Genomic DNA, 27,356 nt, shown 5'->3' with positions numbered 1-27,356 from the left:
AATCCCCTTCCTGCTCTTTTCTTATACAGAAATGCAGTGTTAGCTAGCAGTGTTTTTGTTTTCTTCCCCGTGTTATTAGCTGCTCTGTTGAAGCTGTGGGACACGTGGCAGAAGCACTGATAGTCACCACAACTGTGGCTTTCATTATTTGGTCTTGTTATTTATTTCTCAGGTCAGGTGAATGTGGTTTTATCTCATTAAAACCTACAAGCCCATTGGTTAAGTACATGGCAGTAATTCATTGGAATAGAAGTTCATTGATATGGAAGTTTGAATGGCCATATCATTAGGCATTCTAAAACATTGTAGAGACCTGATTCTAAAATCTTAATTCTAAAACACTGCCCCATTTCCACTACCCTGGTAGTTACAGAATCCTTGACTTTGATGATTTTTCAACTTCCACATCCCCCGTCAGGTTCCCTCCCAGGGCAATACATGACTTCTGTGGAGTTTCTGCTGTTAAAGTAGCTAAGTTATTAATAAGTTCCAGGGTGCTATTTCATTTGTGTTAGCAAAATGTCTGGGTTTGATGGTTAAGATTTGTTGAACTATTGATGTGGCATTACTCCAAGTTTAGAGTGTAAATTCTTGTTTTAACATAGATTTTTAATTTAGAAAATGACACAAATAGTGACCTCTGACTATGAAAGAAATAATGAAAAACTGACCTGTAAGTTTATATTCTAATAGAAATGTTCCAAAGGATTGGAACACAGTCTAAAATCATTAGACTGTTACAGTTGCTGAGTTTTGGGTCAGTTTTAAATCTACTGTTTTTCAATAGGAAAACATTTAAGTCTTTAACATCTACAATTTGACTGTTAGCTAATTGAGGTAATTGAGTATTTTCTTTAGTCCCACATTTCAACTGTAGTCATTTTCAGCAGTAAGTTCAGAAGCATTATGCATATTTTCATATCTTGGTGAAAGAAGACCCTGCAACTCCCAGTGGAGTATAAGTAAGAGGTAGGGTTTGTTTGTTGTTAAATCTAAAGGTAGGAGGATATAGTTTCCAAATAATACTGTATTCCTTGGCGTTTATTATAGAAGTGAATAGCTTGTTTCCATAGCATAGCGCAGGGAATGATGTAGCAGTTCTTTATGCTAGACATGTTGCTTTCTTCTTTAGTTTGCTGTCTTCACCTGTAATTTGACTGGTACTATTTTGTTTTGCAAGTATCATGCAGTTGAAAGGGTTGACATACTGGCCTCAACACTCCAGTCAGTGTAAAAATTAGAATCCTCTCTAGATTATTTCCATTTATCAGTGTCTTAAAAAAAAAAAAAGGACTAAGAATGTTGGTAGTTGTTTAGTAGAAGTCATATTGCTGCCAGTCTTGTAGGAAGCTGTGACTTTGCACGGAGGAATGGGGCAGATATTTCTCTTCACCACTGCTGTAACTCATCCTTAGGAGAAAAATTAAGATGTTTGTGTACATTAGAGACAGTAGTACCTTGAACAAAATGAAACATGATGGATTTCTCACCCATTAAGGACACAGAAATTCTCAGGAAGGTATCAGTGTCTCTCATTCCTGTGCTTTGTCATCCCCAGATATCTGTTGCTAATAAGCAGCATAATATTTGGTTCTCTCAAGTCTGTGTTTTCAGGTCTATTTCTACACATCATTGACATAGTTTCATGTCCTCTAACAACCAATCTAGTAACTTTTCAGCTCCTTCAGAATTATACATGTTTTGGTCTGCTACATATACATTTAAAAAATTTCCTTTCTAAAAATAGACCTGCCCAAGTGCATTTGTTGGAAACAAGATAGATTAATTCTACATTTTATTCACAAAGAACAGTCTTCTCAAATTCTTTACATAAATCAAACACTAGCATCTAAACTTGTAGTACTGTATTTCTCCAAGGTAAATCTTTTCATTGTTATTGATAGCCCATGTTTAATTGTTTTTGTCTCAAGAAAGCCGTTTGGATTGTCACTGCTCAAAATGTACACTCCCAGGTTTGACTTTCTTACTTGTACTGACTATTTTCTCTCTGCTTTGTTCACATATTTTTAAAAATCTTCCAGTAATTTTCCTTGTTAATCTATAAGAAATGTTATAGCTGTTTTACACACACATCTTCTATTTTCTGAAATAGCTACATAAATTTCTTAAAGAATTTAATATTATGCCACAAAATCTAATACTGTACTACCTACTTTGTAAGTATATTCAATAAATAATGTCATCAAACCTTGACTACCTATTATAGACCTAACATCCTTTTAAATCTAAGATGAAAGCATGATTAGCAAAATGCATGCAAAATAGCAAGCAAATTGGTAGTTGTGGATTTCAGAGGATGTTCTGAGAACCTTTTCTAATGCTGCTTTAAATTTGTGTGTTAATCACACAGAGAAACCTATCTCTGGATAAGTTGCCAATCTTTAAAACAAAGAAGACCCAGAATGGTTTGTATTTGTATTTCATGCTCTTGGCCTCTGGGATTCAGTAATCTTTTTAGCCTCTCCACAGTCGTACGTGTATATTTCTGGGTGGCAGGCTGATTGCTGCTGATGGTACTGAAATGTTTGATAGGAGCAAACCTGTGTTACCACCTTCCTCGTGAGCCCAGTGTTCAGAGATGACCTGTTTGCACATGGGCCTGTGGTGTATCATTTTTTGGTACAAGAGCAGTAGAATAAGGTCTGACTCTAGTTGATTGAAGTGGTAGTTTTAGATTCCGATAAGAGGACCAATTGCTGGTGAGGGAGGTTGAAATTGCAGAATGAGTTTGCAGCATGAGGCAGATCTGCCCAGCAGCAGGTTGATTTGCACCGTGAGACGAGCTGCACACATAAACAGATGGCCCAACAATGAGTCAGAGCAACAGAGTCTGAGCAGGTAGATTGGCTTTTGCCTAATTCTTGACATGGTTATAGAGAGTGGTTAATGTCTACCACTTTTAAAACTGAAAAATAAGTACTTGGGGAAAGAAATTCCACTCATTAGGAAATGAAAAATATGCATATTAGGCAGAAGAGAAACCTGACTGTCGCTGGATCTGGACATTGAAACCCAACATTTTCCGGAGCTGCTTCCTATAGGCATGGGCTGGCTTTATCTTTTGGCATTTGGTCATTCAGCATCAGTATGCCGAATACTTCAGCATGTAATATTTAGCAAGAATATCTTAAAATTATGTCTTTGATACTGGGTTTCAAAGAATTATGAACTATTTAGTTGCAAGCACAAGTCTGATATTTGGGCTGAGAAAAGCATTTTTTAAAAAGGATACCATGGTGTTAAGTGGCCTGCAGATATGCAAGTAATGTGTTTGTAATGGTATTAAGCAAAAGAAAAATATTAATGGAAAAATCCTTCAGTTTCAAATGTAAAGCATAGAAAAAAAAGTGTAGCGGAACGCCCGGATCCAATCATCCATCTTCAGACTATGAACGCAAACAATCATTTCTCTGCCAGATACTTTCAGAAATACTAAGAATCTGATTAATTTTCAAAAACAAGGTCTTGCTGTAGTTTATACCTCCAGACAAAGTGTTTTAAATGTAACATTTGATGAAGAATATGCTGTACCTCTGAATTCTTATACTTTAATCTTCTGTTTGTCAGATTACACTTACCATAGACCAGTACCCTTAGTGCATAAGTTTGCCAAAGAAAGAGAGTTAGTAGTGAGCAGCATTGTCAGGGTACCTGTGCCCTTCTTGAGATCACTGTGGTTAGGGAATATACCCAGAAACACAAGCTACAATGATGGAAACGTTATTCTGAAATGTTGTGGGGGCTGTGGATGCCATTGGTTAGGGCAAAGGTACAAATTTTGGCTTCTTTTGTTTCCCCAATAATTGGGAGCTTCCCTCATCGCTCAGCCGGTAAAGAATCTGCCTGCAGTGCAGGAGACCTGGGTTCAATTCCTGTATCAGGAAAATCCCTGGAGAAGGAAATGGCAACCCACTCCAGTATTCTTGCCTGGAGAATTCCATGGACAGAGGCTACTTACCATCCATGGGGTCACAAAGAGTTGGACATGATTGAGTGACTAAATGATGATTCACGATTAACTGCACCAGCCCCTATTTCCCAGACTGGCTCAAGCACGTAATACCTGGTCTTTGCTAGGGTAGGAAGAGCACTAATCTACCTCTGTACGTATTGAAAGAAGCATTCAGGGTGCTGCATAAAAAACTGCAGGAGAATGCATTATTAATGGGATAGGTCTCGGTCTCTCTCTCTCTGTCTTCAGAAAAGGGAAAAGGGAAATCACTTACGTGTGCATTGTCAAGAAGGATAAAGATTGACTTAGTGCTAGTTCTTAATGAATTTTTTTAATGAGTTACTGAGAGATACCTAAAGAGAAATACTTAAGTGAGTAAATTATGGTCACAATAGGCAGCTTGTAGTCACCATTGTGATCTAATTGTAAGACAGATCGCCCAGTAATTGTGTCACCCTGCAAGCTTTAGTTTATCGAGCCCATTTCTTATAGGGTGCCACATTATCCAAGATTAGAAAAATAGTAATAAACTTGGGGTTTTAATATTATCAGAAGATTTTGAATCACTTTTGGTTTGAATGAGCTCCCATCATCTGTTTGCTGGTTCCAAGACTTTACGATTTTGGTTTGTTTTTGCTACACATGTATAATTGAGCTGAATGTGTGTGCCAGTAAGTAGAGGAGCTGCGGACCCGCGTTCAGCTTCTGCTTAAGTCTGCAGTATTAAAGTGTTCCTTTTGTTGCATGTGCTGGTCTTGCAGACTCTGTAGAGCCTTATCAAATGCCGCCAGTTGGTGCTGCGGGTATGAAAGCACAGGGGAGCTCTCATGTGGAAGGTTAATGGAGTGTAATTATAAAGAAAAATGAACTGCTAAACTACTCTCTCTCTCTCTACCTGCACCAAGAGTGACAAGTGCTCTGATCTTTTATAAACCCTGGAGCAGAGGTTTAACCATCTAAAATTATGACGGTATAGCTGTCACACACACAAACACCCCATGACGTGTAGGTACGACCCCCGTGTAGGAGCGATTCCTTCCTGTTACAGGAAGTCTCGGGAAAGGAGTACCTTCAACCACCAAGAAAAGCTGCTTGTTAAACATTGGACTTTCATGTCACTTCTTCTTTTCCACTCAATATGTTCCGTTTTCTTTTCCTGAAGATGCTTTCCCCCTTCTGATTAGTGGCAAGGCTGACAGCCTGCGCACGAGTAGGTCCATGCCACTGTATCCATCAGACGACAGATACCCTCGCTTTCTCCGGGCAGGTCTGTCGTGCTTGCCCTCACCACTGTCCTTAAATCAACTACGTCCTTCCAAAGGGGATGGAAACGGCTGTCTCCTCTCATTCTCGTCTGAATAGAGGAGGCTGTAGGAAGCCTGGGTGCCGTCTGATGGGTCTTTGTCCTGGGATGTCCGTATATCAGTGACTGTTAGGCACATTTCTGTGGGCTTGCCATGGAGTTAGATCTTAGGTCCTTTGGATGAAAATATCACAGGAAATGTTTACAAAGGAAAATGACAGCTGGGAGGTACAAGGACAGAAAAGGACCAAGGAGACATTCAAAGGGTGTGATTAATGGACAAATCTGTGTTACTCGTATGTCACGTTGCCGGTGAATATAGCGAATCCGTCCTGCTACTGGAACATCTGAAGGGTAAGCGGAGCTGGATTATAGAGCCGGGTTGATTGAGTGCTTTTGCCAGCTCATAACAGAGTTGAAATAAGGTGTTGCAGAATGATGTCACAACAACAAAACCCCTGACATCTTGTTCTTACCGAGTCTAAAACATTACCACTCCTGGCGAGGCTCTGCTGCCTACTGAGATAAGTAAATTCAGCATCACATACATTAGGCCTGTGGAGACTAAGCAGAAGTGATGGCTGTGTCACTTGCACAGCAGTCTTATTGACTGAGCCCTGGTCTTGCATGGCGGGTTGGGGAGGGGCGGCCAGGATTCCTAGTAGCACCTCTGAAAGCAGGGAGGCTGATTGGAAAACCTCTCTGTTTGGTTTGTAGTGTTATTTCTCCAGCCCCTTTGCATATGGATTTTGATCATCTGTGCTTTATTTTAAAAGCAAAATAGTTGTATAGTTTAAATGGCAGTAGGATAAATCTGTTAGTGAATAAAAATTTTAAACCTAGCTTGATATTAGTGGCTGGTGTGTAAAGTTTGCTGTGATTTACTCCCTTAAATTCTGGAACCCAGTGTTTTACCCAGTATATATGTTGCCAGGCTTCACAGGTGGCACTAGTGGTTAAAGAACCCGTCTGCCAATGCAGGAAATGTAAGAGACGCAGGTTTAATCCCTGGGTTTGGAAGATCCCCTGGCGGAAGGCACAGCAGCCTACTCCGGTATTTTTGCCTGGAGAAACCCACGGACAGAGGAGCCTGGCGAGCCGTGGTTCATAGGGTTGCAAACAGTTGGGCAGAACTGAAGCAACTTAGCACACAAGCACATACATGTTGCCAACATCCATTAGTGAAAGTCACTCAGTCGTGTCTAACTCTTGGCAATCTCATGGACTTTACAGTCCATGGAATTCTCCAGGCCAGAATACTGGAGTGGGGAGCCTTTCCCTTCTCCAGGAGATCTTCCCAGTCCAGGAATCGAACCCTGGTCTCCTGCATTGCAGGTGGATTCTTTACCAGCTGAGCCACAAGGGAAGCCCATTATGTTTATTAAATTGAAGTCATTGCTCCAGAATTAAAGTTTTTGGCTTGAGGTATAAGGTTAGCAACAGTATCTTAGAATTGTCCGTCGTACTCCATAGGTGAAGGAAGCACGTCATTCTTGTCGGATTGTTCATCATGTATCCCTCCTCAGCTGCCAGAGGGAATATCTTTGATGACAGACGGAATTACAGTCTTCTGGCCTTTTGGAGCAAGTTATCCAGGACATCTCAGTCCCTTTAAGAACATTCCCAGCTCTTTTGATGCTCAGAGCCTATAGGAAGTTTTTCTAAGAAGGGTCACTCTCTGTGCAGTTTGCTCCAGACCCACCTGTGCCATCCATGCCTCGTCTCTGACCGCCCCATCTCCCACCTTGACTGTATCCTCGGGCGCCTCTCCAGCTTGGCCCTTCAGGTTGTTGTGCAGGCTCTCCTTCTTCCTCGGCTTTCATGGCCTGTCTTTTGTTTCCTGGCAGTTACTCTATCTAGAGACTGATGCCCAGCAGAGGACGTTTCTCGCCCTGGCTGATCTCCCCACACCAGTTTTAGACAGTCCAGTATCTAAACGATACTCCACTTTTAGACAGTCCACTTGGATGTCACCCAGCCTCCTGTCAACCCCAGAAGGACTGGCTCAGACAAACGAGCTTCAGCTCTTTGTTCAGTGAACAGAGCTTCATTCAGACTAGTTTTCTAGGGGAGAGGAAGTCCATATTCTAGTGCCCTTTTTACTATGAAGTAACTGCATAACTTTTGGCTAGTCATCAATCACCTCAGTGTCCCTGTCTAATCAAAGACAGTTGTCTTAATTCACCCCACAGAGTAGTGAGAATCTTATTTGATAAGAGGGTATGAGAATTTACAAAGTGCTGTATGAACGTATGATTGCTTAAGCTAAAAGAAGCACACCATTAGGGAAATATTTGTGAAAATGGAATCACTTTTCATTTAGGGTTCACTCAGAAAGTAAGATTCTTGAAAAATTATTAATGAATACATATGTTTATAACATGGATTCCTTTTTTTTAATCATGTAAACTAAATGATTTTGAAAAATCTGGAGTACTCAGAAATGAGAGCCAGTTAAGTATAGGAGATGTTTCTGGTGTTGTGGTCGGATTCCAGGTCTGATGATTGCATTTTGCTTACTGTAATTCCCTGGGCAGCTTCAACAAGGTGGTTTTCATTTTTCTGACCTCTGCAGTGTGGCTGTTTAAACAGCTGCTTTCTTCAGTCCTAGAGACAGCTGCGGTTCAGTGGTAGAGAAACTGATTCCAGCTCATTCTTACATTGGTGTTACATGATGGGGCGGAGGGTAAATTGTCTACAAAGTACTTGAAGCTGTTTGGATAAAATTGGCACAATTATGGAACATATTATTACAAATTTTTTGTTCTTTTATATTTCGTGTATTGTTGTCTGTTTCTCTTAAGATATTTTTCTCAGTACCCATTTATCACTTGCTTTTATGTCTGCGCTTCTTCCCACTGAAGTCTCAACCCAGCCATTTAACAATGATAAATAAGATTTTGATTAACAGGAAAGCTATTTGAATTTTGGGTTTATCTGAAATTCTTTTGACTTACCTTTTGCTGTTGAAAAATTTCCTAAGTGATGACTGATCCCTTTCCTAGTAACTATAGTTCAGTGAATGTAATTACTGTCTAAAAGTTGAATACTGGTAACACATGGGCTTAATCTAAGTAACAAAGATATTTTAACAGTGTTAAAAGGGATTCTTGTATTAGGGCTTTTAGACAGGTCATTCCCTCTCCAGTTGACTGTAGTCCCCAACACTCTCTATTATCTCATAGCTGGCCTGCTTCATTCACATGCATTACCTGTTTGACCCTTGTTCATGTGAGTGTTTAATCCTTGAATGAAACTATTCTTTAATGATTTAGCCTCTTTGTAGTGTGTCAGATCATCATTGTGAGTGTTACTAGTTTTCTGTGTACTGTGCTTATATAGAGGTGAAAAATAAAGATCACGAGATTGTATTCTTGCCATTTAGAGATTGACAGATTTATAAACAGAAGAAAATATTGAATACTGAGTGGAGAACTGAGACCAAGATCAGGTAAATAACTTACCCAAGGTCACAAACAAATTGTATATTAATAGATGTGAGAACTTCAGGTCCTTACCAGCAAGTAAAATAATGTGGTGAGAGGAAAGATAGAAATTAGGTATCAGGAACTAAAACTTTTAAGTCTGACTCTGCCCCTAACTTGAGACCTAGGTCCAGTCCCTTAGATGCTCAGAGCCTTACTGTCTTACCTGGCAGGTAATAGCTGTTTGATACTATTGTTGTTGTTTTTATTGTAATCACTCACATTCAGTTCAGTTCAGTCACTCAGTCGTGTCCGACTCTTTGTGACCCCATGAATCACAGCACGCCAGGCCTCCCCGTCCATCACCAACTCCCAGAGTTCACCCAGACTCAAGTCCATCAAGTCAGTGATGCCATCCAGCCATCTCATCCTCTGTCATCCCCTTGTCCTCCTGCCCCCAATCCCTCCCAGCATCAGAGTCTTTTCCAATGAGTCAACTCTTCACATGAGGTGGCCAAAGTACTGGAATTTCAGCTTTAGCATTATTCCTTCCAAAGAATTCCCAGGGCTGATCTCCTTCAGAATGGACTGGTTGGATCTCCTTGCAGTCCAAGGGACTCTCAAGAGTCTTCTCCAACACCACAGTTCAAAAGCATCAATTCTTCGGCACTCAGCTTTCTTCACAGTCCAGCTTTCACATCCATACGTGACCACTGGAAAAACCATAGCCTTGACTAGACGGACCTTTGTTGGCAAAGTAATGTCTCTGCTTTCGAATATGCTATCTAGGTTGGTCAAAACTTTCCTTCCAAGGAGTAAGCATCTTTTAATTTCATGGCTGCAGTCAACATCTGCAGTGATTTTGGAGCCCCAGAAAATAAAGTCTGACACTGTTTCCACTGTTTCCCTATCTATTTCCCATGAAGTGATGGGACCAGATGCCATGATCTTCGTTTTCTGAATGTTGAGCTTTAAGCCAACCTTTTCACTCTCCACTTTCACTTTCATCAAGAGGCTTTTTAGTTCCTCTTCACTTTCTGCCATTACATTGTATCTAAAAATCAAGAGACTACTGTGGTATATTCAGACAATGGAATATTATATATGGGGATAAAAAGACATGGAAAACCAATATGTATTACTAAGTGAAAGAAGCCAGTTTGTAAAGGCTACCTACTGTATGATTGCAACAGATGACATTCTGGAAAAGCCTAAATTATGGAGACAGTAAAATGATCAGTGGATGCCAAGGGTTGAGGGGTGCAGAGTTAGAGCACAGAGGATTTTTAGGCAATGAAACTATTCCATATGATATTACAATAGTGGATACATTATTATATATTTGTCAAAACTCATAGAACGTACAACATTAAGAGTGAACGCTAAACCCTCCTACACTGTTGGTGAGAATGTCTGGTACAGCCACTATGGTGAACAGAATGGTAGTTTCTCAAAAAACTAAAAATAGAGCTGCCATTGTTGTTCAGTAGCTCAGTGGTGTCCAACTCTTTGCGACCCTATGGACTGCAGCACACCAGGCTTCTGTGTCCTTCACCATCTTCCGGAGCTTGCTCAAACTCATGTATATCGAGTTGGTGATGCCATCCAACCATCTCATCCTCTGTTGTCTCCTTCTCCTGCCTTCTATCTTTCCCAGCATCAGGGTCTTTTCTAATGAGTCGGCTCTTCGCATCAGGTGGCCAAAGTATTGGAGCTTCAGCTGTAGCATCAGTCCTTCCAATGAATATTCAGGATTGATTTCCTTTAGGATTGACTGGTTTGATCTCCTTGCAGTCCAAATGGTTTTCAAGAGTCTTCTCCAACACCACAGTTCAGAAGCATCAGTTCTTTGGCACTCAGCCTTCTTTATGGTCTAACTCTCACATCCATACATGACTACTGGAAAAACCATAGCTTTGACTAAGCTGACCTTTGTTGGCAAACTAGTATCTCTGCTTTTTAATATGCTGTCTAGGTTTGTCATAGCTTTTCTTCCAGGGAGCAAGTGTCTTTTAATTGCATGGCTATAATCACCATCTGCAGTGATTTTGGAGCCCAAGAAAATAAAGTCTGTCACTGTTTCCATTGTTTCCCCATCTATATGCCATGAAGTGATGGGACTGGAATGCCGTGATATTCGTTTTTTGAATGTTGAGTTTTAAGCCAACTTTTTCACTCTCCTGTTTCAAGAGGCTCTGTAGTTCCTCTTCACTTTCTGCCATAAGGGTGGTGTCATCTGCATATATGAGGTGTTTGATATTTCTCCCAGCAGTCTTGAGCTTCATGCAGCCCAACGTTTCGCATGATGTACTCTGCATATAAGTTAAATAAGCAGGGTGACAGTATACAGCCTTGATGTACTTTTTTTCCAATTCAGAACCAGTTTGTTGTCCCATGTACGGTTCTGTTGATTCTTGACCTGCATACGGGTTTCTCAGGAGGCACGTAAGTTGGTGTGGTATTCCCATCTCTGTAAGAATTTTCCTCAGTTTGTTGTCATCCACACAGTCAAAGGCTTTAGCTTAGTCAATGAAGCAGAAGTAGATGTTTTTCTGGAATTTTCTTGCTTTTCTTGTGATCCAGTGGATATTGGCAGTTTGATCTCTGCTTCATCTGCCTTTTCTAATTCCAGCTTGAATATCTGGAAGTTCATGATTCATGTACTGTTGAAGCCTAGCTTGGAGAATTTTGAGCATTTCTTTGCTATCATGTGAAATGAGTGCAGTTGTACAGTAGTTTGAACATCCTTTGGCGTAGCCCTTCTTTGGGATTGTAATGAAAACTACCTATGATTGGAATGAGAGCTAGCATATGATTCAGCATCCCGCTCCTGGACAGATACCTGGAGAAAACTCTGATTTGAAAAGATCCATGCACCCCATGTCCATAGCAGCACCTTTTACATTATGCAAAAAGACATGGAAGCAATGTAGATGTCCACTGAGAGATGAATGTTTAAAGAGTGGTGTGTATATATACTCAGCCATAAAAAAGAGTGAATATATGATTTGCAGCAACATGGATGGACCTAGAAATCATCATACTAAGTGAAGTCAGACAGAGACAAGTACATGATATCACTTATGTATGGAATCTAAAATATGACACAATGAACTTATTCACAAAGCAGAAACAGACTCGCAGACATGGAGAACAAACTTAGGATTACCAAAGGGGAGAGGCAGGGATCAATTAGAGTCTGAGATTAGCAGATACGGACTACTGCGTATAAAACAGATAAACAGCAGGTCCTGCTGTAGAGCACGGGTAACTGCAGTTGGTATCTTACGATAACCTACGATGGAAAAGAATGTGTGTATATAACTGAATTACTTTCCTGTACACCAGAAACTAACACAGCATTGTAAATCAACTATACTTCAATTTTAATAAAAAGTGAACTCTGGTATAAGCTGTGAATTTGGGGTGATAATGATTTATCAGTATAGGTTCATCAGTTTTAACAAATGTACCATTCTGATGGGACTGTTGATATAGGAGGCTATGGGTAGGGGAGCAGGTAATATATATGGGAATTCTCTGTATTTTCCACTCAGTTTTACTGTGAAGTTAAAATTGCTTTAAAAATTAGGTCTGTCACTGATACAGAGAGCAAACTAGTGGTTACCAGTGGGAGAACGGAAGAGGAAGGGGCAGTATAGGGGTGGGAATTAAGAGGTACAAACTATTAGGTATAAAATAAGCTGCAAGGATATATTGTATAGCACAGGGAAGATAGCACATATTTTGTAATAACTATAAATGGAATATACTCTCTAAAAATTGTGAACCACTATATCGTACACCTATAACTTATATAATATTGTGTATCAAGTATACTTTAGTAAAAAATTCAATAAATTAAAAAATGTAAATGAAACGACAATTAAAAATTAAGTCTATTTAAAGAAAAATAAAGGAAGACTTCTTGGCAGTCCAGGGGTTAAGAAAAACAAAGAGAGACTTCCTTGGCAGTCCAATGGTTAAAAAATTGTATTTTCATATCCAGCTTGTCAGGCCCTTCCACTGCTGGGTGTGAGGGTTCCATCCCTCACCAGGGAACTGAGATCCCACAAGCTGCACGGTGCAAACAAAAAAAGATTTAAAAATAAAATCAAACAGCAACAGCAAAAACAAATGGAGAGATGCGTCTTGTGTTTAGTGAAATGTCCTCTTCTCTTTTGACCCTCACTATCTTGTTGGATGTGGAAACTGGAGAACAGTATGGTAAAGAGTGAGCCACACCTTCAGGACTAAAAAGTATGCTAACAGAAGATAAAACAACAAATCATTTTTACTGTGGCCATACCATCTTTTCTAAAAATTAGAATTATGTGCTTGCGTGTGTGTGTGTGTGTGTGTGTGTAAAGACTTTAAATACTTGTGTAGAGATTTGTGGATTGGATTTAGTCATTTTCATAGCTTGTGAAAAATGTTTTTCTTCATACTTAAGACTTAATACAAATCAAAATTTCTTAACGAAATGCTTTGTTCATGCTTTTCTTCTGTATTGCTAAATGTCTCTCTTTCTAATTAAAATTTCTAGTACTGACCGTTTAAAACAAAGAAAAACCAAACCTGCTCTGAAATTCTGAAGGATGAGTTCAGGTTTCTTCCTTCTCTGTTGCAGAAAACTCAGACTAAATACAGAGTAATGCAAATCGTTCTTTGTCACGTGTCTTGTAAGATCCAATCCCTTGAAGTTAACTACCCCTCATCTTGGCAGCCTACATAGGTGATAGAATTGCTTCCTCTGTTGTTTCATGCGGGGTCTTGTCAGAAAGTATATTTATAAACTGTTCATTTTCTTCTTTAAGTGATTATAATAAATACTTAGTGATAAAATACTGAAGCTGAACACTTTGAAATTAAGAGATACTCATTTAGCAGCTTTGGAATCTTTTAATCTGTGTGATTATGCTATTATGGTAGATGATAAAAAATATGCTGTTCAGGTTGTACTTTCATCAAATACTTACCAATGCGAAATATCAGTGTTTAGTGATTTATAAGCCCTACTTTTGTTTCAGTGTGAGGAAAGCGTTACATTTCATCAGAAATATTTTATACCTGATATATCCTGCCTGACACAGTATAGTATTCTAATACTCTTCTGTTTTTATCTCATTTAAGAAAAAAGCTGCAAAACTGAGGATCGTGAAAAGATATCCTCATCCTTGGGATTGATTGATCTGTGACTCAGGGCGCGTATTCTGCTCAGAATTTGGTCAGATAGTCTGTAATGTTTGCCCCTCCTAGAATCTGATTCTGTCGTACGTTTCTGTGAAAACAAGGCTTCCTGCATTATCTCAAATTGTACCCAGGGCTTGAGTCACCAAAACAGTCTGTTGTTATCTGAGCAGTATTCTGTAAAATAATAGAGGTTTTTGGTTTTGTTCTTCCTTTTCCTTCCCCCCATTTTAGGATCATTATTGTGCTTAAATTGTATTTTCATATCCAACTTGTCAGGGACAGCTACTGTGCAGCCATTTCCAATCATACTTCTTTTGTGAGGAGAACCATAGCAGCTTCAGGGCAGAGCAGTGAGAGGATTTCTATAGTGTATGGGACAACTCTGACATTAACAAGGCAGAGCTGCCTTTAAAGTTGTGGGGTAGAGCCGTGGAACGGTGAAGGACAGGCTGGTGGTGCGTGCAGGTTTGTAACAGACAGTTACAGAGGGCCACGCGTTGTACTGAACTGGAGCTTAATTTACAGATTAATAGCCTGTGTGTCATATCTCACTGTGGTACAAACACAATGATTCAGGCACTTTTTTTATATTAGCAAGCAGCTAAATTGTACAGATTATAAATGGTTCTTACAGGTTTTTTTCTGCTGTTCGCATTACTGTATCTAGGGTCTTTGCTGGGTCAGGTTACATTTAAATTGGACATCTATTTTATGTATTCAGAATATGGCCCTGAACCACTAATAGAGGTAGAAGAATCTGGGCTGTACGGATTTCTGCACAGGAAAATATTCTTTACTGTGTTTGATTTCTGAGATAAAAGGGCAACAGGTAGCATTCTCTTTCTGAATCCTGTACTTTGTTTGGTGATTCTCATTTTTTAAGAAAATAACATAGTTTGAACAAGCATAAAATGTTTGGCTAGATGTTAAAAATAAAATGATTGAAAGATAATTGACATTGAAAAGAAAAATCACATTTAATTAGTGGTTGCTCTGAGCTTAAAACTCATACTAGAGAAATTGTATTATTCATTGGTTATCATCTCTGCTTTTCACATTGCCCTTGACAATTTCCTAAGCACTCCCCAGCATTTATTCATTTGATCCTCAGCATTTTTCTGGAGCAGGCAGGACAGTATAGTTTAGTACGTCAAAGAAACGTAGAGAACTTAAATGCAAGCTAACTGGGTTCTGATTTTGGCTTCCTTCCTCTTTTATTATGGATAAATATATTATAACTACCATTCCCAGCGCGCAGTGCTCTTTTTTAGTCTCTCTCTTTGTTGATACTGTTTTGTCCCAGCATCTGGGTGTGTTACATATTGAAACACTGTAGTTCTCCAGGGACTGTTCTCTCTTGAGTAAACAGCTACACTCTTTCTTGTTTGATGCAAATTAAAGATAAGTTCTCAGGTTCCTATTAGAAGGGTTCATAGATTTAGACAAAGTTTGACTATAGTTGTCTTGGCAGTCTTTTATAGTCCTGCGTAAGGAGTTGGGGGAAGGTGGGGTTGAGTTTACCTATTAGAGCGTGAATGAACTATTATAAGAAAAAAAGTAAACTGCATTTCAATCAGGCTGTCAAATAAAAGATGTAATCCCCAATGGAAATGAGATATAAACCCCATTGATACGAATAAAAGGTCTAATCTCCTGTAGGGATGAATGTAAAATCTATTGTTGTAAATATCTGTGTGTGTGTGTGTGTGTGTGTGTGTTAAAGCAAGAATAAACCCCAAAGAATATTTTTTAATTAAAAAAGCCAAAGTCTAATCATTATCATGACATATGCATTCTCTACCATCTGTTAAGCATCCATGTAGAGAATTTTGAACTTTACAGGAAAAAACCCTGATAATTCCAACTGCTGCTGTTCCTTAATTCATCTAAATTGTACTGTACAAATTCTGTGACCCCTTGCAGAACTGTAAAATATCTGTGTTCCCAACTCTCTAAGACCAAACAAATCCGCTTTAGTAGACAATATACACAGTTCATGTATTAGATGAGGTATAGATACTATGTGGCCAAACAGGTAGTGTTTCTCAAGAATATATTCCTTTTAAAAGAGGCTTGTAAGGTTAGATGCTATTTGTCTAATTCTAATGCTGAAACTGAATGACAGAGTGTTTGGGGGAAACCTCCTAGTGCCTTACAAAATGAATGAAATGTAATTATTTTTATCTGAGTATATATAAATATATATTTAAATACATGTGTGTATTTTATCTATCCATCCATATTTTCCTTTTGGCTGGTCTGTGCAGTTTACTGGATCTTGGTTCCACAACCAGGGATTGAACCTAGGTCCCAGTGGTAAAGGCCTGAGTCCTACCGGCTGGACCACCAAGGAATTCCCCTAAGTATGTTTTTGTAAATGCTGCCTCCAATATTCCTCCTTCTGCTCCCCTGTCTGAATTCTATTCTGCGTGTCTCCCCTGAACATTCCCTCTAATAACTTCAGTATGTATCTTCCCATTAAATTTCAGTTTTAACATCAAGAAGGAACTTATTTTGAGTTTATTGCTTCTTTTCCTTTTTTTGTTGTTGTTCTTGATAAAATGGTGGAATCGTCACTTAATTTTCTATTTCCTTTAAATAGCATGTAGCTTTTACTCTGGATTGTAATTTTGTCATTGATGTTATGCCAGTAACATACCGTGTTCTTTAGAGAATAATTACATGGCAGCATTCTGAAGACTCATCTGATCTTTCTACCTTTTCACTGTTATTGAGTATTGGTGTTGCTTATAAATACAGTTGATTAATTCTCAGTTGGACAGTAGAAAGGGTTCTTTTCTCTTTCTAAATTCTGAGTTTATTAGCAAATGTAAATTTCTCCATGTTAGTTTTTCTGCACACAAAAAACTTAGTAACCTGTTTTCATTTGTGCAGTTGGTAAGTGTGAAGACCTGGAAATTTTTTCATTGCATTTTAGGTATGAAGATGGGTAAAGTTTTTCTCTTGATTTTCTGGATTTGTGAAAAGTTACATGTCTCTATCAGTTTTTGGTATGAAGAGGCAGGGCTATATTTTCTGATTGTGTGGTTGATCAGGGAGGAAAAAAGATGAAGTTTTAAGGGAATGCTGTGTGAGAAGATGTTTGAGTGGGTGTAGCCCTCTCATAACTGTACACGAACAGGTAACGCTGAGTGAAACACAAGTGAGCTGAGCGACTGTGTGGAAAAACAGAGCCTTGAAGCACAGTGTCCAGTTGTGGAGGGCAGTGCTTGTGTCTGGAGTTGCTCTTGAGTGAGGCTTTCTGAAATTTGTGTGAGGGTTTGATGGGAATAAATTTGTGGCTTGAGTGGAAGAGTAGGCTGATCTTCCACCGTTCCATCTCCCTTGTGTGTTGACAAAGGCCATGGCACTTGGAGTGACTGACTTACATAGCAGAAAAATGAGCCCAATTTTCTGTTGAATTGACCTATAAACTTCTGTGTTTTTCCTTGGGGTCTGTCTTGCTCTCATGTGAGCACGTTGATAGTATTACGGAATGTCACAATATTTATCACAGTGACTACCTGTCTCAGAAACTGTGACTTCACGTGTCAGGGACTCTGAACGCTTCTGCCTGAACAAGCCCTGGTGAAACCTAGTGATGCGAGTGTCAAGGGAATCGGAGGCTTGGAATCACATGCTGGGTTTCTGGAGCACTTCTTGACAGATGAATTGAAGGGGGCAGTACTAGCCATTCTGGATGTCTGGCACACTGGCCTGTTGTTTATAGAAAATGTATTAAGGAGAGAAGATAGCACATTGTTCACTTTTTCTCTCTCCTTTCTGCCTTCACTCTTTCCAGCTTTTCCTTTTCCAGTTCTTTTGTCCTTCTTCTCCTCCCTCCTTTTTGCTGCTGCTGCTGCTGCTGTGTCGCTTCAGTCGTGTCCGACTCTGTGCGACCCCATAGACGGCAGGCCACCAGGCTCCGCCGTCCCTGGGATTCTCCAGGCAAGAATCCTGGAGTGGATTGCCATTTCCTTCTCCAATGCATGGAAGTGAAAAGTGAAAGTGAAGTCGCTCAGTCATGTCCGACTCTTAGTGACCCCATGGAGTACAGCCCATCAGGCTCCTCCATCCATGGGATTTTCCAGGCAAGAGTACTGGAGTGGGGTGCCATTGCCATCCTTTTTAGCTCTCATTAACTTGTTTTTTGTTGTTGTTCAGTTGGTAAGTCGTGTCCAACTCTTTGCAGCCCCATGGACTGCAGCACGACAGACTTCCCTGTCCCTCACTATCTCCTGGAGTTTACTCAAATTCATGTCCACTGAGTCGGTGATGCTATCTAACCATCTCATCCTCTGCTGTCCCCTTCTTTGGCCTTCGGTCTTTCCCAGCATTTAGTAAGTGACAAATAGCCAGTTTGTGAGACTTTGCCTTTTCTCGAAGCTTCAGGATAATGTTTCAAGATAATTAGCAATGTTTAAGTTGAATATATGTGAATAACATTGAAAATATCTAGTTGCTTATGCCAGTATAACCTTCATCCATGACCAGCAGAAGTCATGATTTCTTTGTTTAAAACACACAATAGCAAGAGTGTATAGGCTCACTGCCTGTGAAGATGAGAGACTACTTACTTAAGAACTTTGTTTGACACCACAGGCTAAGACTTACGAAACACTGTAGCTCTATTCCCTCACTGCCACCCAGAACTGGTACAGGCCTAGATCAGGGTCTTACTGGAGTTAATGTGATTACTGTTATTTGCCAGAAGCTACAAGACTGAACTAGAACAAACCTGGATGTGGAACCTAGAAGAGCCAACTACTGCACAGGGCAGCTCTCCTTTATTCAGTTCAGTTCAGTTCAGTTCAGTCGCATCTGACTCTGCAACTCCATGAATTGCAGCACTCCAGGCCTCCCTGTCCATCACCAACTCCCGGAGTTCATTCAGACTCACGTCCATCGAGTCGGTGGTGCCATCCAGCCATCTCATCCTCTGTTGTCCCCTTCTCCTCTTGCCCCCAATCCCTCCCAGCATCAGAGTCTTTTCCAATGAGTCAGCTCTTTGCATGAGGCGGCCCAAGTACTGGAGTTTCAGCTTCAGCATCATTGCTTCCAAAGAACACCCAGGACTGATCTCCTTTAGGATGGACTGATTGGATCTTGCAGTCCAAGGGACTCTCAAGAGTCTTCTCCAACACCACAGTTCAAAAGCATCAATTCTTCGGTGCTCAGGCTTCTTCACAGCCCAACTCTCACATCCATACATGACCACTGGAAAAACCATAGCCTTGACTAGATGGACCTTTGTTGGCAAAGTAATGTCTCTGCTTTTGAATATGCCATCTAGGTTGGTCATAACTTTCCTTCCAAGGAGTAAGCGTCTCTTAATTTCATGGCTGGCCCTTAAAGAGTGTGCATAGTGTCTGTGCTCATAAGAAGGAGCACCTCCACTCCAGAACTCATCTAACTTTAGATCATTGGTTTTCAGAATGCAGTGAATAGGAGTTTGACATAACGAATCAACCTGAACCTTGCTTTAAAAAAAAAAAAATCCATAGACATGCACAACTATATGCTGGATATTCTTCTCATCTTCTGGTGAACACAGCAAGGACTGCCAGGGCAATGCATTTCTGAGCGGCTCTCTGAAATATGCTAGCTAGCGCCTTCTTTCAAAGGAAGCATTACACAGCTCATGTGATCTGACCTGTGTCCAGTCTGCACAGCTCTCTATTCTTTCTTTCTTTCCCTCTTCTCAAGGACTAATAAGTTTGCAGGTGTTAGGCTCCCACTTCCCCTCCCCTCTTTGTTTCAGGCCCCGGGGGAGGGACAGTTGTAAATGCTTGGTGACTCACTGACTCCCATGGTCCTGATTCTGGTTCTGATTGGTCGTCACCTTGCTCTAGCCATATGGCTGCAGAGTACTCTAGCCTGCGTCCCTTTCTTGTTCTTTCCCCTACTGTTCCCTTCTGTTGTACAAAACAAGAGGAGTGGGTTCCGAGCTTTGTCTCTTGCTTCTAGTTTAACCCGGTTAGGCAGTAAGTGGAAGAGCACAGTGTATTTCCCAAGGATGGCTGGAGAGGAGAAAAACACCCTTTCCTTTTGTGCCTAGTATAGTAATGATTTAGTTTCCGGTGCTGTTTTTGTTCAAAGTCTGTTTTTTGGCGGATACCACATTTATGTTTGTATTGTTTCTCCTCCTCCCCCTGATCTAAGCTGGAGGTTTGTTTTTGTTTTGGTAAAGACTCTCTAGTCCCTTTCTTCAGCTGCTGGTGCTGCACTTTAACTAGCTTGTTAATATGTTTAATTAATGCTGATTAATATGTTGGGGAGGGGGACTGAAAGCAGCTCTAAATAATTATTTAATTGTTGCATGTCTAAATGTTGTGGTAGTCACCAAGTAATAAAATCTACATGTGATGCTCAGAATTATCCATAGCACCACTGCTATTACTCCCATTCTCTTAAACTATATCCATTCCATTGCTCTGCCTTCTGTATTTGAGAAATAGGATTTTGAAGACTTGAAAGTTGTTTTTATAAGAATTTTATATTTTTATTAATTTTCATTTTTCGTATTTTGCAGATGGGTTTCTGGAAATACTTTGAACTCTGCATCTTTCTTTTTTCTTTTTAATGTTTTAACTTCTCAGAGAGGCAGTGCTGGCAGAGTGTGAAGTACAGCCTACTCCCCCTTCACCAGCCTTTATACGATATTTTCATTACCTAAAAAGAATCAGTAAAAAAAAAAAAAAAATTTTTTTTTGTCAAGAATGTATTTTGTATTGGCTTAACATTAAAAAAAAATTTATTTTGTAAATATCTTAATGTTCAAGTAGGTTAAACACATAACCTGCAGGTTTGGCTTCTTTAGAGAGTATTTTGTAGTGAAGTTGGTTAGAGTCATAAGCAGGAATGTGAAAATCAGCCTGGCCCTTATGGTTTCACTTAACCCCTCATTTAGCGATCTTTATTTACTTCTTCTTCTCTATTTAAAATCTATATTAGAAAATAGCAACCTGCTTTTGTCAGAAGTAACAAACCTCAGCTGGTGAACTCACCTCAAAAGCGTAAATGAGGAGCACTGCTTAGACTTTCTTCCAGCCATTAGGGCCGGAGAGTCAGAGCCCAAGGCAGGCCCCAAACGGTCAGTGTACTTTCTCTGAGCCATTTGCCAGTCTTCAGTTCCACCGCTCCACACGCCATGTGAAGAGACATTCACTTGGCCATGTAGTTCTAGATGCAAAGTTTAGTTGCAAATGAAGTTAAGTCTGCGCCTCCGTGAAGTGTCACTTTGTTGAAATGTAGTATTATAGTAATGAAAGTTTCTGAACATACCATTTTCTTTGATTTCAGTAAAGTCAGGGAAACAAATTTATCTGAAAATTTCATCCCATATACTCAAAACCCTACTCTGCCTAAACAAAGTTTTCATAATCCTGTTACATGAGGTACCTGTTTCAGTAATTTAAAGTCTCTGTTGTGTATATCACATGGTGCTGGGATCAAGGTTTCTTAAAGTCTGTTTAATGTTTTAAAGTGGGGTACATACATGATGTTTGTTTGATTAATAAAAATTACTATGACTGGTATCTATGTTATCAGATGCAAAAGAAAAAAAATGACTAACAATGTACACCACTAATAATTCTGAGTACTTTACATGAGGCGTTTTGGTACTTGTAAGAGTCTTAAGGTTATTGTCAATTACCTCATTTTACAGAACAGGAAATTGAAGCACAGATAGGTTATGTGACTTGACCAATGTCATATAACTGGTAAGTAGCAGAACTGAAATTTGAATTGAGGCAGTGTGTCTCCAGAATCATGTGTTTACTACTACTTTAAACTGTCCTTCCAGTCCGGCATACCAAGTAATAAGAGCCAAGGAGTCTCAGCTCTGCTGTGTGCCCTCCCCTAGCTTTTCTTCTCATCTGTGGCTCAGCTTCCCTTTATATGTGAAGTGTGTCTTATGCCGTGGGTTTCTTCTCAGTTGTCTTATCTGTTATCTAAATTTTAGATGTAACCAGTTTTAGATTTAGCTGGTTCCAGAAAAGTTGTCAGGGGCATATAATTGCTGCCTATTTCTCTACAGCTGATAGAACAATATTCTAATAGATTTTATTCTTTTTTGTCCTCATTTGGTAGAAAAGAGTAGTTGAACAGCTACGGAAGAACCTGATAGTAAAGCAAGAACAACCAGACAAGTTCCAAATACAGCCATTGCCACAGTCTGAAAACAAACTACAAACAGCACAGCAGCAGCCACTGCAGCAGCTACAGCAGCAGCAGCACCACCACCACCACGCGCAGGCGGCTGCGTCCTCCCCCGGCCTGACCGCACCGCAGGTATGCGTGTGGACCGGCACCCCGCGCTTCATGCCGTGGGCTGAGTTGTCACTGGTCACGGAAAGCTAGGTCCTGTTTCAGCCTGCACTAGCAAGCTGAACTAGCACTGAGCAGAAGTTCTTTTGGTTACTTTTTTATACTGTGTCTGGGATAACAATCACTTGGAATTCATCGGCAGAAAGAAATAACATTACCAAAGAGTAAAAGTTAAAATGATTTCCCATGTGTCCAAAGAAGGGGAAAAGGTAATCAAAGAAAAGTCATGTCTCTGTATTAGAGCAGAATTAAAGTCTTATTTTGAATTTCTGAAAGTGTTTATTTACACTTGTTCTAAATGTCTCTGTGACTTGACATCCTCAAGAATGGTTTTTCTGGAATGCTTAGCAGTTGGTGTGGAAATATTCCAGGATCAATGCCCATGGGACCAGTAGAAAGAGGCATTTAGAAGGTGATATATTTCATAGAAATGAAATATTCACTTCCAAGTTCATATTCATCTCATATGAGAATATGTATTTGTTCTCATACAGTGAAGGAAATCTGAAATGGAAGCTACAAGTCAAAAATAGTGCTGAGGAGTGGAAAGCTTAAGAACATTCTAATTGGTGTAGCTGTGCAAATAAATGATTTTACTGAAAAAGGCATTTATACTACCACATAATGTAAGAATATTAAGGCATTCAGGACACACAGAAAAGGATGTATTTAGAAATGATTCAATTAAGAGAAGTAATCAAGCTTGATCTCCACACTCTTATATGTAGTGTGGGCATACCTTTTAAATTGGGACTCTTCAGCAGTGGCTCCTGGTCTTTGGAGGTCACAGACTCCTCTGAGACTCTGTGAAGCCATGGATTTCCTCCCCGGAAAAATACACATTCACACCTAATACAGTCATTTTTGCACATGGTTTCAAGGATTTGGGGATCTTCTGAAACCTAAGCATAGACACCGCTCACCCACCAACACCATCTCCACCATATCTTTATATGTAGAGCAAAAGAGTATAGTTTACTTGGTTAGTCACTGTTTATGTACAGTTGGACTGGTTCATACACAATATTTTGCAAATGCAAAAAAATACTTATAAAAATACTGAAGATACATTTGACAGAGGTTGTAACGTTATACTGGCACTCTCCTAAGGGCTTTACATGTACAATGTGCACAGTCCTCACCCCAGCCCTCCTAGGACAGTATTATTATTATTATCTCTGATTTCTAGAGAAGAAAACTAAGGCATAGAAAAATTAGTAATTGCCTAAAATCATGTGAATGTTACGTGGTAGAGCAAAGATTTGAACCCAGACATTCTGACTGAAAAACCTGTCCATTTGCTACTCTAAACTGCTATACAATGTCCAAAAGAGAAATACTAACATTATATAAAAGGCCAAAGAAGGAAAAATGAAGAGTCCTCATTGTAAATCAGGTAGCTAGAGTGGCCTGCATCATTTTTACCCTGATCTCTAAAGCTATTTGGAAATGAGGCATTCAAACTGACTTTAAAACCCCCCTGACCAGGACTTGCATTTCTTCTAAAAGGTTGTCTATCAGTTTACTTCTTTTGGAGTTTTTAACAGAGTTGGATTGGTTGTTCTCTTTCCAAAGTACAGTTTGATCAGAAAGTGTTTACATGGAAGGAGTTTTTTTAGAATTCATTGTTTCCTGGTACTAGGAGTTTTCTCTATTAATCCATGGAAACTTCTTCTTCAAGTACCATTCGATATTGCACAAATCAGAGGAAATACTTACCTAATACTTAAACAATAGCTATTCCCTTCCCTGGTAATCTGAGTTCTGTACTGGTTTGGGATGGCAATAGTAAGGGGCCTGGGGCTATTCCCAAAACTGTGGCCGCTCCATCTGGTAGCCTATCTGATATTTTAACTGATTTAGCTAAGCTTGTTTTATATTGCCTTTTTTTTTTTTACGATAAAAGCTAAAAGATCTTCAAGTTTGGGGGTTTTGTTTTTATGGTAAACTGTCCATCATTATTTATTGGGTGCTCCTTATATGCTGGCTTTTAGTACAGAGAGGTAGTAATGTCTTGGCAACTGAACAACAGCAATGTCCCTGCCTAGACTCTGGTAAACTGTGATAATTCTTTTCATTAATTATGTAAATATTGATTGAGTCTCTACTATATGCAAGCCCAGTGCTGGGCACTGGAGAGGACAGATTCATAAATAAGATAGGGTTTCTGTCTTCAAGAACTTAAAAAATCCAGAAGAGAGGAAGATGTAAACAGCTAACAAGAAAAAAATGAAAACACCAATGAGGAGCTGTGAAAATACCCAAGGACAGTAATATTGACCAGAGGGATCAGAGAGTGCTACATAAAGAAGGTAGCTTTTGATGAGGGCTTTGACAGATAAGAGAGCTCAGTGATGGGGCAGAGGGGAAAGAGCGTCACACTGCAGAGAGAAGTGTGAACAAAAGTATGGACAGAAAGGAAATGCGTGCCTTGGGAATAGCAAGGAGGCTGTTGTGGCTGGAGCCTGGATTCCAGGAAGTGGTGGGAGGGAGATAGAGCCAGGAAGTAGGAAGAGGCTAGCTTGTGGAAGCTCTCCAACCTGTGGCAGAACTTTGGGGGTTTTTGGCAGTCATAGGGAGTCATTAAAGGTTCATGAGGTTAGGGACAAATGGGAAGTTTAATATATGGCATATACTAAATGTTTCAGTCCAGAAAGGATTAACTATAAATTTGGCGATCTGTGTAAGCAAAGAGGAGACGCTAGGAAGAGCAAGCGTTTTATTCTAAGTTGGATGATTAGCATGTACCAAGGCTGGGGAGAGGGAGGGATGGGGGAAGGAAACCAGTTCCCTTTACTTAGCTAACTCCAGCTCATGTTTGTATGTATATTTTGAAAATTTTCCAATCTACAGAAAACAATGAAAGAACAGTTGAACACAGGTGTGCTCTTCAACTTATACTCACAACTCTGTCATTTTAAATGAATACAGATATAAAGAAGCATGCAATTAATAAAGCCAAACAGAAAATAAACCCTTAGAGACAAAAGGGGCTGATAGCTGTCCAAGTGTACAACGGTTACCTTCCATTCAGAACTAAACCAACAATCTGAAATAGATGTGGAAGTTAATTAGAGCCCATAGTAATAATCCCTCTTAAGTTCTGATTTGTACATTGGAGCTGGTCTTTTTAAATTCAGTACCTTGTGCTTTGCAGCCACTAGCCACATGTGACTGTAAAAAACCAATAACTTAGCAAAAAAATGAAAAGATTTTGCTGTTAGTACTTCTTGCCATGTATTTTCTGCATTAACTTCTAGTTCATGCAGTTTTGGTTTTGTCCATAAAGAACCCCTTTATGAAACTGGGAAAACTGCTGTCGTCTCTTGGAAGAGATCATACTTGGACTGCATCAACCAGTCAAGGACTAATCACAGCTTCCATAAAACTAACTTTCTCTGTTTGGGGGCACCTTTCCTTTCTGTGTCTTCTCTTCCTCCTGCCAGAAAAACTCAGAGGTTTTCATTAGGTTTGGATATCAAAATATTCAGATTCTCTTTGTCATCTAAACTCAGAACTCCAGGATCGGTTTATATTCCCTTGCACTTAGAATAGAATAAGCACCAGACGAGTAAAGAGCCAACCAGTACCCGTGGCAATACCTGGTGTCAGTAAATGGTTAGCAAATGTATTCATCAGAAGCTTTTCATCAGAACATACAGTACTAGGTCTTGTGCCTTTATATTCAAAGAGAGTCACGCAGCTGCTAGAAGATAGAAGTGAAATTAGCTACAACTAAATACTTCTAAAGTAGAATAAAAATGCTAACATATGAACACACTGGTTAGAATTCAGTGCTTTTTAGTGTTGCAGTTAATGGTAAGTATATAATTCAGGTTAGTTTGGGGTTTTACTCACTTTTTAAGAATAATTAGTCAGAAAATTGATAATGACTTAACCTGAACCAAGCATATTTCAAACAGAAGTATACTGACCCTCTTTTAACGTAGTACAACATGCACAAACGTTTTTAAAATCCATGTCAGTGAGTTCTGCTGATTATAGCTTTCCTTCCACAACTCGTGGTGGTACCAGGATTGAATGCCATCTGGTGTGACTTGCTCACCACTTCAAAAGTTCTGTGTATTTAAACGTTTTAAATTGAAAGATAGAACTAATATCACACTGGGTTAAAAACAGATATTAAGATAGCTGGTAATATAAAGTCAGTCCTTTTCGCTATACTACTGTAACATTTCTGATGATAAATAGCATTTCGCTTTTATTTGGTTTTCATCGCTGATAGGCAGTGGATGGCCTGCTACCTCCCAAAATAAATAATAATTTTCAGTGTTTCCCCTTTTACTCCCATTTCACACTGGAGAGGACAGTGGCAAGGAAAATAAGCCAGCTTGTATCATTGACTAAGGGAAGAGGAAACATTTGGGTGATTTTAATTGTAGGCATCAATAAGGATCGCTGATTATTCTCAATATGGAATAGATGAGGTCAGCTTATTACCTTTTTTTGGTTAAAAAAAAAGGTGTTAAAAAGTTAGATAATACATGCAAGTGTATTGTCACGTGAATGTTTAAGGCAGAAAAATTACTTAGAACCAAATGACTTACTACACAAGGACTTGCATAAACACTGAAATAGAAATTCACAAAGGAATTTGTTCAGATCTATTTCAGGGAGAGTGGGGTCCTTCACCCTGGTTGAGGGGCAGTGCTTGTCCAATAGAACTTTCTGTGGTGTTGAAAACGCCACTGGCCAGTTTGGTAGCTGCTAGTCACATGTGGCTATAAATACTTTCAGAGTGGCTAGTGTCACTGAGGAACTGATATTTTAATTTTTATTTTGTTTTAATTAAATTTGAATACCCACATGTGGCTATTAGCTACGAAACTGAACAGGGCAAGTACAAAGTAAGAAGAAAAAGAAGAAATATGATAAAATGAGAACCAACAAGTTAGACCAGGTATATTTTCATGTTTCTGAAACATCTCTGTATTGAGTGACGAGTAGCATTCGATAGATGCATGTGCCATGAAATGAGATTGTTTATATTTTCTTCTTTTGTAGCTGGCTCCTTTAGTTATGCTAGTAGAAAAATCTAGAGAAATGCAGCTCCAAAGCTGCAGAAGTGCTTGTGGAGCATCAGTGACGTCCTCTCATCTTAGTACAGACT

The 27,356-nt window shown here is 39.5% G+C and overlaps 1 protein-coding gene across 27 annotated transcripts in view; it reads left to right on the top strand.

Moving 5' to 3' along the window:
• Window positions 1–27,356, top strand: part of PHF21A (PHD finger protein 21A) — a 192,580-nt gene that overhangs the window by 124,125 nt on the left and 41,099 nt on the right. For all 27 annotated transcript variants that reach the window (XM_070804155.1, XM_070804147.1, XM_070804152.1 and 24 more), the window contains one exon: window positions 21,989–22,189. In XM_070804155.1, coding sequence (XP_070660256.1) covers window positions 21,989–22,189 — 201 coding nt within the window. The remainder of the gene's footprint in view (window positions 1–21,988; window positions 22,190–27,356) is intronic.

The sequence above is a fragment of the Bos indicus genome, chromosome 15 (genome assembly GCF_029378745.1).
Source record: "Bos indicus isolate NIAB-ARS_2022 breed Sahiwal x Tharparkar chromosome 15, NIAB-ARS_B.indTharparkar_mat_pri_1.0, whole genome shotgun sequence".
Taxonomy (NCBI): domain Eukaryota; kingdom Metazoa; phylum Chordata; class Mammalia; order Artiodactyla; family Bovidae; genus Bos; species Bos indicus.
This window is presented reverse-complemented; position numbering and strand designations above follow the sequence as displayed.